Raw genomic sequence first — 14703 nt, 5'->3', positions numbered from 1 at the left:
GGCTTGCCTCACATTTATAAGAGGCCGACAGTGGTTTACTGTCAGAGAATCATCTTTGCATGGTGCCTTGAATCTGGGCTCATACACATCCAAGGAAATCTTTCTTTTTTCACTTAAGGTGATATGAAATGTTCTGAGGTTTTTGAAAAACATATATATTTTTTTCCACTAATGTCTTTGGTTTTTGCCTACTAGTAATTGTGCATAAGGATAATAATGTCAAGCGGTCCGTCTGTCTGATCATCATTTATCTCTTGAATCAAGAGTGGAATATTTTGATAGCTGCCGACCAGATTGCCTTGAATTGACACAGACAGAAGGCTATGTTATGAGTACATATATTCCCAAGAGGATGATTCTGAATGATTTCAATAATCAACCGACTTTTCATCTTACGCCATCATGTGGTCACTTTCCCCCTTGAAGTGTTATCTCCGCAAGTGGCTCTTTCGGTATTTACTGTCTTTGGAGGATTATTGATATCTTACATTTAAACACCCTTGTGCTCGTTTACACAATGTTAAAACATTTGTTTGTATGAATGAATAAAATGAATAAATACAGTCTGGCACCAAAAAACTTAATTGGTGAGGAAACAAAAGCAGATTCATACATTAAACTCCATTTCTCCAACCTCTCATTTTATGGATGGAGATGCATTAATTTCCTTAATTATTGATTCCGTATTGTTTTTGTGAATTATTATTTCTTTATATATTGAATATTCAGTTTTTTCAGAAATGATTGACAGTTCCCAGGAAAAATCCCTTACCATTGCAACCCTGCATAGATGTTGGACTCACAGGGTTAACTGTGTTTCTTTGCGTTTTCCTCAGCATCCATTCTCTTTGTGTACCTGTTTAGTGCTGCTAAGCTTTTCACTTGCACATATCTCCTCACTCCCCGTCGGTCTTTGATTCTCTTTAATAATGCAGTCTGCACTGGCTACTCATTTTTTTTCTCTCGACATTACAGAGACATGATAATGACCATATTCCTCAGATAGGAAAATTGAGGCCTGGTCTTTTCTCTCCTGGAAAAATATTTATTTTCTATTTTGATGTTTAGAACATTAAAAATAATAAACAGGCTCCCGTCACAACATTGTTGATGTTTCCTTTAATTTATAGTCTAATACGTAAACAATGAGAAGTCCAGAAGTTTATGGTGAAGAATGAATCCGTCCACACTTTATACTGAGTCAAAATTCACAGTGCCTTTTAAATGTTGTAAGAAAGACATGAGTTGTAAAACATGCAAATTAGCTCAGAACATTTTTCGCAGTTTTTCAATTGCCTTATTATTATTATTATTTTTAATTGGCAACAGTTTCAGCAAGAACATATCTTTTTAATAGTCCAGATTTCTGTAAAATGGATTGAGTTGTTGATGTGTTAGAGATGTGAGATGTGTCTGTTTATACACTCTCTTCCTCTCTATGTATATACATATATATTTAATTTTTTGCTGTATATTATACCGCGTTTCAGGGGGCGTTTCTGCAGAGGCAAAGGGAGCTGTGATTATTTTTAACACTGTGACTCAGACTGAGTCAACTTTATTAAAGACCCCTCTGCGGTATTTGTGAACTCATTCATACAGACCCATTCATTTATTTAGAAGACTTATATTCACAATTGCCCTTTTCTCTGGTCAAGAGAAGGACATTTGACTTTGTGCTCTAAATATGAATGGAAATAAAATGGGACATCCCTTTACATAAACAAGAAAGATGGGTGCAGTGCACTCACTGCAGACATCTGCATATACCACTCCAAAGTAAAAAGCACATCTTAAATTCTCCTGTAAAATAATTATGTCTGGCAAAAAGCAAATATTCTTGCTGTTTTATCCTGAACAGACCTCGATGAATAGAATATATCCAGCTCTTTCTTTCTTCAAAAGTGCCAGTTGAATGCCTTATTGTTATGACTACACATTGAGCTGTTCTTAAAGTTGAGTGGAGACAAATTTGGATCCTGTCAGTGTCTGTTGCTCATTTATGATGTGTGGGTGTTGTCTGCGTTTCAGCCATCTTGATTACAGCTATAGTACTGTCAGGCTTTGCTGTTAAATGATGTGGGTTTATGATATGATCTGACACTGCCTGTCATCCTCATGCTGGTTAGCTGATATGATGTAAAGCTTGCTCACTTGCTTACGTGATATTGGTCAGAATGTGTTTGAATATGGTGCTTGACCAGCATGAGTTGTCTTAGCATAGATGCAAAAACAACACATTTTGAGCTGGTTATTGCAATGCACAATATGAGAACATGTGCATCTTTTGCTGCATCTAAGTGCAATGCAAGTGAGGCATTTTGTATCTATGTTTGGAGTAAATGGAATTAAAGATGCATATGTTGTTGTCCTTAGATCGGTGTCTGCAGGCCTCAACTCTCCAGCTAAGGCCAATTCTATGGAAAAGAAGCTTCACCTGAAAAGCAAAGAATTACAAGAAACTCAAGACAAATGTCACAAGGTGAGTGTGGACTCTTTACTGCCTTTATTAATAATTCAGTGTTTGTATTTCCGAATTGTAGAAATAGGTTTTTAGCAAATATTATTCCACCATTGTTATTATTATAATAATCATCATATTGTTATTATTAAAGAGCACTTCACCAATGTCATGTGTTTTAATGCATGTTGGGTCAAATCTTTCAGCTGTCGTCATAACCTATGTCTGATGGACCATTCCCCCTGATTTAAATCACTGCCTTAAGGAACTTAACGGTTCTGCTGCATTTGAGAAAGTGAATGTTACACAACTAATCCCCCTTTCAGTTACATATTATCCCTCTGCAGAATTGCAAAGAAGCCTGTAATTGTGCATTTTTTTCTGGTGAATTCAGATGGAGCAGGAGATCTCCAGGTTTCAGCGTAAAATGACTGACCTGGAGTCAGTACTCCACCAGAAGGATGTAGAGCTGAAGGCCTCTGAGACTCAGCGGAGCATCCTGGAGCAAGACCTCGCCACCTACATTACTGAGTGCAGCGTGAGTCAAAATAACAACACTGTGTGCGTGTGTGTGTGCGTGTGTGTGTGCGTGTGTGCACGGTGTTGTGTGTGAGAACACAGAAATCAGTAATGTCTGAAATCAGAATTAATTCAGACCAATCACAGCCCTGTGTATGTGTGTTTGCAGAGCCTGAAACGAAGCTTGGAAGAGGCACGTGTGGAGGTCTCCCGAGAGGATGACAAGGCCCTGCAGCTGCTGCATGACATCCGAGAACAGAGCAATAAGCTGCAGGAAATTAAAGAGCAAGTATGGAAATCTCCTAATTCAGATGATACTCTGTCTTCTTTTATTCGTCACCAAACTCATTTATGATGATACGTTTTTACCATAGACTGTATATAAAGAGGTTTTTACTTATAACTTGTAATTCTTCTTCTTTCCACTGTGTTTATACTCTTTGTATCTTATTACATCTCATATTTTTACTGTTGTTACTGTAAACAGAATACCTGAATCAGCCCTGAGATTATATTCCTGCTCAATGTGTCCCTGTCACACAGACAGGGCTTCCCCTCTGAGGACTCCCTTGTCCTCAGCACTCAATAGGTCATCTGAACAGATGATATCCCTGCAAGCTACCAGAGTGAAGGAGACTTATATCATTACTCTGCCCATCACCCTCCCAGGGGAATAACACACCGTGTTTACAATAATCTAACATACGTTCATGATTTAATTTATATCACAAGTTAAAATTTTATTTGGAAATATATTCAGACACAAAAACATAATCAATCACGTCTATAGCAGACATGTCATCCTTTGTGATTGGGACCTGGTCGAGTCATTCTTTGCATTTATCCAGTGTCACTGTACAGGAAGTGATCAGGAGGTGAAATCAAAGATTTATTGTTACACCAACATCAGTGCAACATGTTGTCTCTGCAAAGCAGTTATTTTCCTTTCACTCACAAAGTTGCCAACTGCAGCTTTGAAGTAGTAAACCTTGAGTTGTTATCTTTGATTTTGACAGTTTTAGTGATAAATGGTCATTGCAGCAGTGCACTGCAGTTTCTCTAGATCACCGTGCAATGAGACAGTGTCAGCAGATCTGTGAAGTACATCTTTGTCTGTATAGCACAGGCAGAAGCTGCCGCCTGTACGAACAGCTCAGTTCCTTTGTTCATGCAGTTCTATAAAAGCTCTTGCTGCTGTTGCTAAAACATGAACATTTGCTAATTGTTTTTTTTCTCCAGGAGATTCCTGAACAGAAAGATACATTTATGTAGGAAAAACACACAAGGCAACAACTTCTTGAAATTAAGCTTGTGATGATACAGCAGTCCTAAACATTTCCTTGTGGCACAACTTGAAGAGCTGCACTGATGCATTTTATTTTATTCTTCCTTCAGAAATGCTTTCAAAAGCAGGGTCATTTTACTGAGCTGGGAAAAAACACTTGGATTCAGACTAAAATGACAACAGTTATTTTCCAACAGCTTATACAGAACAAATTCTTTCCCTGAAGTCCTCACAAAGTAGAAATATTCCCCATGTTACAATACATTCAGCAGTTTGGTTCAGTATGCAATGCTGAGAATATTATGTAAGACATATGAGATGAAAATCTAAAACCTAAATCTAAAAATATAAGGTATGCTAATCACACACACATGTTTTGGTCCTGTTCGAACCTCACTGGCTTTTGGCGCCAAATTTTTGATACACTTGCAACAGTGTTTAATATGGATCTTGATCCTGAACCTTGCACGGCCTTGTTTGGCTCACCCCCACTTATGACACCCAATCTCCCTGCGTCAAAACGTCGGGTATTGGCCTTTACAACCCTATTGGCTAGATGCCTTATCTTATTTAAGTGGAAACATGTTCTCCCACCCTCACACAACAGCTGGCTTAAAGAGGTCTTAACTCATATCAAACTTGAGAAGATTAGATTCTCACTGGTGGGTTCTGATAACGCCTTCATTAAAACATGGCAACCCTTTTTAGAGTATTTAAACAGAGTTATTATTCACCCAGAAAGTGACTAGATGACTAGCTCTAGTTCGATAGAGCATTAGATGAAGCAGCCAACAACTACTGTTCGACATCTTATTTTGCACACAGTGTACATGTGAACTGCTGGTGTATCTAAATGACAAAACCAATAAAAAGATTTATAAAAAAATAAATAAAGGTATAACAGCCATGTCCACAGTAATGTCAGGTTCGAACATGACCTCTACTTTTATGAATACTGCCGCTTTTTGGATCAGATTTTTTTCTATATGTGTCGTTTCTCTGCCCTCAGGAGTACCATGCCCAGCTGGAAGAGATGCAGGTGACCATCAGGCAGCTGGAGGAGGACCTGTCAGCTGCCCGGCGCCGCAGTGACCTCTATGAATCCGAACTTAGGGACTCCAGACAAACAAGTGAGGAACTGAAAAGGAAAGCTGTGGAATACCAGCAGAGAATCCAGAAGGTTTGTTTTTATCAGAGATCCTTAAAGATCAGGTAATGCAAATGTATATCGTGACCAAGTCTTAAGGGTGAGAATTCTCTTTTTCCTTTTTCTCCCTTGTTTTCCAGGCCAAAGAGCAGGGAAAGGCCGACGTGGAGGAGCTTCTCTCCAAACTTGAGAAGGTATCAGTTCCTCTGTTCAGATAAATCTTCATGGTTTTAGCATCACTGACACTGAAACTTTGTGTCTGAGCTTACAGTGTTTTTTTTCTCTGTTAAGACTAACTCTGAGCAGCAGGTGAAAATCCAAGAGCTCCAGGACAAACTGTCCAAGGTAAATTCATTTTCAGAATTTTACTCACATTAACATTATTTGTGCTTTTAGAGTTGTGAGAACCTCTTTTTTCCTGATTGTATGAGAAGTAGATCGACAGTGGTTGGCTTGCTCTGGGTCTCTCTCCAGAGAGGCTTTTTTTTGCAATATCTTAGGGGATAGGAATTGCCCGAGCATATCACAAGGTTTGTCTGGGGATCCACTAAAAGCCTTTGAACTCTTGACCTCCCCCAGGCAGTGAAAGCGAGCACAGAAGCAACGGAGCTGCTGCAGAATGTCCGGCAGGCCAAAGAGCGTCTGGAACGTGACCTGGAGCGTCTGCGAGGCAAAAGCGACTCCAGTGACACTTTAAAACGTCGCCTGAGAGAGACAGAGGTATTACACTAAAATGATTAAAAATGTTTGGTGTTTGTGATAGGGCGGACCACAACAAATAACCCTTGAGAAATTGTCAGTATGGTTAGTTTTATGTTATTATCTTTGTTGTGTAAGCAGGAGGGCAGGAAGACCCTGGAGAACCAGGTAAAGAGGCTGGAAATGGTTGAGCGGCGAGAGAATAAGCTGAAAGATGACATTCAAACCAAATCCCAGCAGATCCAGCAGATGGCTGAAAAGATCCTGGTGAGAGAGCTAAAGATAAGGCTCACTAATACTTTGCCCCACTCCACCCCTAATTTCACCCCCCTCTGCCCACCTCTCCTGTTCATTCAGCCCTCTCCTCTATCCTCCTCACTTATCTTAGAACACACACATGCACACTCTCATTAGACAGTTCCATGCTAAGTGAACTCTCAAATTGGTACTAGTCAGTAGTAAATATATAGATTTTAACAGACATATGATTTTAGCAGCATCAGCATGAGCAGGCAACGCTGCAACCGACTTGTGGATTTCCAGCTTTTCTTTGCAAGTTTCTTCATTTAATTTCATTTAATATTTTTGAATTGAGAGTAGATTCTTCACTGATTTTCAGTAGATTGTGCAAACATGTCAACTCTACAGTTCTGAGTGACTTTAACCATGATGATACAACCACAGAATTTTCTTTTGAGTATATTTTATTGTGTTGAATGTTTCCAGTTACCTTTTTGATTCTACATCCTCCAGGAACTGGAGGACAACCTGCGAGATGCCCAGTCGACAGCACAGCGAATGGAAACCCAACTGGTTCAGAAAGAGAGGCTTTATGACGACAAGATCAAGGTGGGAATGTATGATATATACATCAGGACTGTAAATGATGGATAAATAGATTATTTTATTTTCCCCATAAGGAATTTGGTTTGTAGCAATAATCACAGGACATTTTCCACCGACAAAAAACATCAGACATAGTCAACACTTACATTGCACCTTAAGTGGCTTTGGACTGACAGGTGGTTTGGTCCAGACCAGCTGGGCATCATCATTTTTGAGTTTGTGTGGAGTAAAGTACATTTTTTATCTGTCTTGTAAAAATACTCTAATGCCAAGTGTGAGATGCTGCATGGCAGCCACAGAACAGCACCTCCCCACCAACTTTAATCAGACCCTTGAAATTCTACATTCATGATGGTTAGGTTCAACTCTTACTATATAATGTATACATTTTTCCACCCCACTCTTTATGATGTAGCTCATTTTAGCAGCCTTAGAGACTACACTCTTCAAGTGATGACTGTTCTTACAGTTGTATTAGACTGTGTTACTTTAAGCTAGTTGTACCTTATGAACTGCCAATTGAGTGTATATGTTTAAGTATTAATTCCTTTTCAGTGCTGCTATTTTAAATCAGTGTTGTGCAAGATGTAAGTCAGAGCTGCCACATGTTTTACACTGAGACTTGACACCACATTAATTACTGCTGCCACACCAGGTTAGAACCATGTCAATATGCTTTAGTAATGCAGCAGATTATAGAATTCCAACTAAACATGATTATGTCTCATCGTCTGTTCACTGGTTTGTCTGATCAAGGTTCTGGAAGCCCAGATGAAGGTAGACCTGGCTGACAAGGAGAGCCTCGAGGCCAGAAGAGCCCAACAAGAGGAGGAGTCCAGGGAGAACTGCAAACTTATCAGTGAACAGAAAGCAGTAAGGAAACAGCAGTTTTTTAACTGACCTTGTTATTTGCTGCTAAACTGAGGGAGTTAAAAATATGTTTTATTGAATTATCTTCAGCAGCAGCAGTGTATGTTTTATTCCCTTCTTTATACTCAGCAAGTCCAATGCACTATGTGAGTCTCACAGGGTGAAAGTTTATAAACATATGATCTCTTTTCATTCACCTCTGAAGTTGTTCTCAGAGTTTGGCAACTAAAATCCATCAATGTTTTTCATTCGATTCTTAGTCTGTAATTTGCTCTCGTGGTGAAAAATTGTGCCGGACTGTACAGTTGGATTAAATTGTAGTTTACTTGCATTATAAAGCCTGGGCCCAAGCCCTAATCTGGTTAATGTGGTAGAATTGAAACAGTTAAGAAGCTTTTAGAGGTAGTCATCTGACATTGACAGTAGACAATCCAGGCAACACCTAAATGAACTCTAATAGGATTTTACTGGAGTACAGATTTGTGTTCCCTGTAAAAAATGTGCCGTTCAAATATATGCATCCCAAGGTTCTTAGTAGGATTTGACTGTCAATCAAAGTGGAATATATGAGTTTTGCATTCGGAGCCCATTTGCTGGGATGTGATTTCCACTAATGTTGAGTCTCCCTCTTCCTGCAGACCATTAATGCTATGGATTCCAAGATGAAGAACTTGGAGCAGCGCATCGCTGAGCTGTCAGAGGCTAACAAGCTGGCTGCTAACAGCAGCATCTATACCCAGAAGAATATGTAAGTTAACTAGACCTTCTGCCCACACTGTGCTTTCATGAGTGCCCACACTGACTGTGTTTTGGAATCTGCAATCGCTTCATTAGTGTACATGTTTGTGGACAGTGGCTGATCTATCTCCCTTGGCAGGCCAACTGCAGAAAATAAATAAATCTTTAACTTATTGTAACTTAAAAATGTACTTGTTTCATTACATAATATATATACTTTAGTAAGTATAATGTACACATTGTCATGTTGTACAAGTTAAACACAAAGGTGACTTTTGGCTCACATTACTAATTTGTATGCTGCTTAAAATTCTCCTCTAGAGAACAATATGAAAGGCTCTAAACAGTCAGTATAATTGGTATGTGTGGGTGTTGTTTTTGGTCAGGAAAGCCCAAGAGGAGATGATCTCAGAGCTACGGCAGCAGAAGTTCTACCTGGAGTCTCAGGCAGGGAAGCTGGAGGCCCAAAATGCCAAACTGGAGGAGCACCTGGAGAAGATGAGTCAACAGGAGCAGACCAAGAGGACCCGACTGCTGGAGCTGGAGAGCAGGCTGCGGGAGGTGAGGCAACAGGAAACTCAAAATATAATGCCTCACTTTAGATAATGCACACTGGAGCATTACTCATTACTATCCACAAAAGGGATTAAAGCAGCGGATCAGCTACCAAGCTCAGATCCCTTTCAGATAAAGAGCTAATTAAATACAGCAGGATGACAGTGGCACCTCTGCAAAATGTCTACTGATCCTGTATTAGTTGTCTAGGATGATGTCACTGCATTGACTGACAACAGGTGAGAGAATATATTAGGCCAAATGAAAATTAAGCTGGATAGTGTTGCATGGCCGCTGAATTGTTTACCCTTAGACTGCAGGACAGAAGTTTCTAAGCACTATGCTTGATTAAAAACTTCTCACATGAGTCCAACATGGAAACACTGAAATCAGTCAGCAGGTCGAGCAAAGAAGTCCAGGAATCCCTCTCCTCAGCAGCATTTTCCAGCTCCTCTCTGGAGATCCAGAGACATCCCCAGGCTTGATGAGATACGATCCCCCCAGTGTGTTCTGGGTTTACCCCAGGGCCTACTACTATTTGGATTTACCTGGAAGATTTCCAATGGAAGGTGCCCAGGAGGCATCAGATGCCTGAACCACCTCAATTGACTCCTTTTCTACACACGGAGCAGTGACTGTTCCCCACAGCATCTCAAGGGGGAACTTGCATGTAGTCCCTATTTCATTCTTTTGGTCACTACCATAAGTTTATGACCGTGGTGAGGGTCACATGGTCAGCTGGTAAATCAAGTGCTTTGTTTCTGGCTTAGTTCCCTCTGTACCACAACAATCCGGTATAATGGCTCCTTTACTTCTGACACTTCCCCAACCCTGTTGTGCCTGTTGTATTTGTCTTATTGAACTGACATTAGACAGTCACCTGTCAATATTTGAAAATACATTAAAATCAAGTCAACAGGTTTTAATACATAAAGAGAGAGATACACCTCAAAACCCATTAGTTCTGTACCTATTCTATTAAAAGAAGTTTTGATATAATTGAGGATCACATAACAATGCCCCCTCTCTCCTGTTTGGGGGCTCTCACCCCCCTGGTGTGAAGTGTCTTAGTCGACATAGCTTAAAATCCACACACTTTTCCCCACTGAGATGTGACATATAGACTGGCACTAATTACTCGCCTTTCTCCAACCTCACTTACAAACACACAAACATACAGTCCTCTTGCACGTACGCACACACATATGTGTACTTTCAGTTCTATCAGCAGTCCATTTTTATGACTGTGAAACCTATGAAAAAGCTAAATGCATCATTGTGTGTTTCAACTTCATTTTATTTGAGAACCCTTCCAGCACAGAACGTTCTTTTAAAAATCTTGAAAGGTCTCAAATTTAAACAGGTCTTTTTATATGATCCACTTTTAGATTTCTTTCTGTTTCCCTAGTTTTGCAATTTCAACCTGAATTTCTATATCTGCTATTTGGATTTGTATCCCTTGTCATCCTCTAATTGATCTCCTTTTGTCCTAATTCTTATACTGCGGATTCAGTTGGTTTCAGTTTGGGTGAACTTTTGATTCTTAATGAGGAACATATTAGGAATTTTTCAATTTTGTTTCATTGTTCTGTTCTTTAAATGGCTCTTAAATTAAATGATGGCATTAAAACGTTTATGACAAGATTTGAAATTGTCTTTAACCTATTGAAAGCAAAGGTAGCCTCTATATCATGTTAGATGTGACTGCAGGTTTTATATTCACATCAGTAATTTTTGGAAAATGGTAGGATTACAGAGAGATGTTGGTTTCCTCCATGTTGAATTTAAACAGTAGAATTAAATTGCCTTCAATTTCTGAATTGATGTCCAATAACGTCTACCATATGGTCCCCTGAGCAGGCTAAATGAATTCTGTAAATTCAATACAAATACAATCTGTTCATGTCTTATCTACATTTCTATATACATACAACATTAACACAAGTCGTGCCCTCTTGTAGATGGGCCTCGAACATGAAGAAGAGAAGCTGGAGATCAAGAGGCAGGTGTCGGAGTTGACCTTGTCTCTGCAGGAGCGTGAGTCTCAGATTAGCAGCCTGCAGGCTGCACGTCTTGCCCTGGAGAGCCAGCTGCAACAGGCAAAGACCGAGCTGGAAGAGACCACCGCTGAGGCTGAGGAGGAGATCACCGCCCTCAGGGTAGGATGCAAAAGCAAACACAGTGTGCAATTAGGGTCACTTATACAAATACAGGTGCACATACATACTGTATAATTTATTTAGAAGTTGACAACCACTATCTTGCTTGCAGTTCAGATCATGTTTTCAATCTGCTTTGAATAATGGTGTCAGCAATAAATCATTCCTCATGATTCTTTGCAGCAGTGTATGTTGTATTTTTGCTCTTCATTTGCTCTTGTTTCTCATAGAATCACAGAGACGAAATTCAGCGCAAGTTTGATGCCTTGAGAGACAGCTGCTCAGTAAGTGCCGCTGCAGCAGCAAAACAATCTCTGAAAGTTTCCATGCAACCTTGCAAATGTAATTATTTATGTGCAATTACAAAACTTGGTTTTAATGTGAAGTCTTTGGCAAGGAAACACAGCTAGATTTCATAGAATACGCCCTTGTATTTGTGCATTTGGTTTTCAAATTTATTACACTTGTAATTTTGTATTTTTGATCTCAATTAATTATTTTACTGGTGCTGATACTATTCCCTCACATGTCCTTATGTTTATATTGCCTCAGGTGATCACGGACCTGGAGGAGCAGCTTACTCAGCTGAGTCAGGAGAATGCTGAGTTGAACCGTCAGAACTTCTACCTGTCCAAACAACTTGACGAGGCGTCCGATGAGAGGGAGGACCAGCTGCAGCTCAGCCAAGAAGTGGACAGGCTGAGGAGGGAGGTGGCCGACCGCGAGATGCACCTCAACAACCAGAAACAGGTAAAAACACACTGAAATGCTTAAATAATCCATGAAACTTTGAACATAAATAACTAACTACCAACAGAACATCATATTATTAGATATAGTGGGAAGTTAAACAGTGTTGTTGACAGATTACAAGTTTTCTGTTGTTTTGCTTATTTCCAGATCAAGGAATCATGTAACATTGTAGTCTCATAGTGAGACTGTGAGCTGTGACTGAAAATGACACACAGGAGGCAACAATCACATGCTTTGGCTGAAAAATAACTGAAAGATGGTGTTGATCTTTCTAGAACATTGAGACACTGAAGACAACATGCAGCATGTTGGAGGAGCAGGTGGTGGAGCTGGAGTCCCTAAATGACGAGCTGCTAGAGAAAGAGCGGCAGTGGGAGGCTTGGAGAGGGGCCCTGGAGGACGAAAAAAGCCAAGCTGAGAGACGCACAAGGGACCTGCAGAGACTGCTGGACAATGAGAAGCAGAATAGGTAAGATTCAAGCAGCGTTATAAATTACAATGAGTATATTCATCAAGATGTATTACCCCTGTTGCTGTTCACAGGCTGCGGGCAGACCAGCGCAGCAGCGAGTCTCGCCAGGCAGTGGAACTGGCTGTCAAAGAGCACAAAGCTGAGATAGTGGCCTTACAGCAGGCTTTGAAGGAGCAGAGACTAAAGGCTGAAAGTCTGTCTGATACTGTGAGTCACTAATTATTATTATGGTCTTAACATGAACTCCATCTTCTGTACATGGACTGAATAGTCAACAAATATTTGTGTCACTTCTGAAACAGAGTAAGTAGCTGCGTTGTGTTTGTTTTAACGTGCACTCACACAGCTCAATGATCTGGAGAAGAAGCACGCCATGCTCGAGATGAACGCCCGCAGCTTACAGCAGAAACTGGAGACCGAGCGAGAACTGAAACAGAGGCTCATGGAAGAGGTAGAAAGTCAAATATGACCATCCTATATAATATACCTGATTAAATATAACTTGTTGCTGTCAAAGAAATGTATTCAAAATACCTTTTTTTTTGTTTGGGACGTATGTCCTTTTATTTGAGTTAATTTGTGACCACTTTGAAATATGACAGATTTTTTTTAATTTAAATCTTAATTTAATTATCTCTGTGCTGGTGTTTTGACAGCAAGGGAAACTGCAGCAGCAGATGGACCTGCAGAAGAGCCACATTTTCCGCTTGACCCAAGGTCTGCAGGACGCCCTGGACCAGACTGACATGCTCAAGACCGAGAGAACTGATCTTGAGTACCAGCTGGAGAATATACAGGTGTGAATTGCAACACATTTGTAATTTGATGAAATACAATGGTCTCCTGGGAGAAAATTAGTCATAGTGGGATATTAGAATAATACTGATGATGTGGGCAAGTTACAAGGTATCCCAGTGAGACCAAGATGATAAAGTAACTAATTCATGTGTTCTCAGAGGAAATTCTTTTAAAGTTGTCTCCAGAGGGATTTTTTGATGAAATCTTCTGTTTTCATTCCTGCAGGCTGTGTACTCCCACGAGAAGGTGAAGATGGAGGGGACCATCTCCCAGCAGACCAAACTCATTGACTTCCTCCAGGCGAAAATGGACCAGCCCACCAAGAAAAAGAAGGTCTGTGAAAATATTTTTCATAAACTATAAACCATATTAAATTGATAATCATCTTAAGGTAAAAGCTTTGTACATACGGTTGTGTTTATGTGCAATATAAGTAATGACATCTGTGTATCTTTATATTAATCAGTTCAGTGCTGTTTCCTCTCTGAACAGGGTATATTTGGGCGACGGCGGGAAGATGTAGGTACCACAACAAATGGGGCGCTGGCTCCACAGGCCCAGCCGGCAGTTCCCATGCAGTACAGTGACATGAAACTGGCTCTGGAGAAGGAGCGTTCAAGGTGTGCAGAGCTAGAAGAGGCTCTGCAGAAGATGAGGATAGAGCTACGGTCCCTCAGGGAAGAGGGTAGGGACACAGCACTCTTACTGCACCAAATATAGCATTGTCTATCCTAATGGCATCTCTTGGCCTGCTTAGTCCTGGTGCAAGATGGTTAATCTTCCATCCTTCTGGGGGGTTGTGCTGCAGTTAACCCTGGATGATAATCCTCCCATAGAGATAGGCAAAAAGTCCAAATACACAGGTCCTGTAATAAATACTTTCTTTGTGGGAAACTTGGTTTTTACATGTTGTTGACACTGAGCCACAATGTTGATTGAACTTTTAAAAAACTTAAAAATCATACCTCGATTAAGTGAGGCTTGCCATTTGAGATGAGAAATGACAACCAAAGACAGCTCCCTTATCTCTTCCCAGTCATCTTGTAATAGAGTTACCATGACAGCATCCTGCTCCTCCATCTCCTACACCTGCGACTTCCGATAAGATCTATTTCAGACTCTAATTTGTTTGTTTTTTTGGAAATGGAGCCAAATGTAATATCCCTGATCTAATATTGGGTTGATTTATTTGCTTGTGGTCACACAGCAGCTCATTTCAAAGCACAGGAACATATGGCTCCTTCCACTCCAGCCCAGGCTCGACACCAAATCCTCATGTCGGCCATTGTCAAATCCCCAGAACATCAGCCCAACCCCAGCAGCCTGCTCAACCCCTCCACCCGCTGTAAGGAGATGTCCACACCCGAAGGTTAGTCACACACACCAAGATGCACACTAATA

General features: G+C 40.4%; 1 protein-coding gene across 11 annotated transcripts in view; it reads left to right on the top strand.

The window, feature by feature from the left end:
• The window catches only part of cita (citron rho-interacting serine/threonine kinase a), a 36622-nt gene that overhangs the window by 10786 nt on the left and 11133 nt on the right, over positions 1-14703 (top strand). For 7 of the 11 annotated variants that reach the window (XM_020086838.2, XM_069517187.1, XM_069517193.1 and 4 more), the window contains exons 11-32: positions 2377-2482; positions 2856-2999; positions 3150-3269; positions 5275-5445; positions 5553-5606; positions 5704-5757; positions 5992-6132; positions 6250-6378; positions 6865-6960; positions 7714-7830; positions 8466-8575; positions 8952-9126; positions 11082-11279; positions 11510-11563; positions 11832-12029; positions 12308-12501; positions 12576-12711; positions 12851-12955; positions 13161-13301; positions 13528-13635; positions 13795-13987; positions 14510-14671. In XM_020086838.2, the coding sequence (XP_019942397.1) occupies positions 2377-2482; positions 2856-2999; positions 3150-3269; positions 5275-5445; positions 5553-5606; positions 5704-5757; positions 5992-6132; positions 6250-6378; positions 6865-6960; positions 7714-7830; positions 8466-8575; positions 8952-9126; positions 11082-11279; positions 11510-11563; positions 11832-12029; positions 12308-12501; positions 12576-12711; positions 12851-12955; positions 13161-13301; positions 13528-13635; positions 13795-13987; positions 14510-14671 (2906 nt within the window). The remainder of the gene's footprint in view (positions 1-2376; positions 2483-2855; positions 3000-3149; positions 3270-5274; positions 5446-5552; positions 5607-5703; positions 5758-5991; positions 6133-6249; positions 6379-6864; positions 6961-7713; positions 7831-8465; positions 8576-8951; positions 9127-11081; positions 11280-11509; positions 11564-11831; positions 12030-12307; positions 12502-12575; positions 12712-12850; positions 12956-13160; positions 13302-13527; positions 13636-13794; positions 13988-14509; positions 14672-14703) is intronic. The other 4 variants (XM_020086840.2, XM_069517174.1, XM_069517210.1 and 1 more) reach the window with 2 other exon arrangements.

The sequence above is a fragment of the Paralichthys olivaceus genome, chromosome 2 (assembly GCF_024713975.1).
Source record: "Paralichthys olivaceus isolate ysfri-2021 chromosome 2, ASM2471397v2, whole genome shotgun sequence".
Taxonomy (NCBI): Eukaryota; Metazoa; Chordata; class Actinopteri; order Pleuronectiformes; family Paralichthyidae; genus Paralichthys; species Paralichthys olivaceus.
This window is presented reverse-complemented; position numbering and strand designations above follow the sequence as displayed.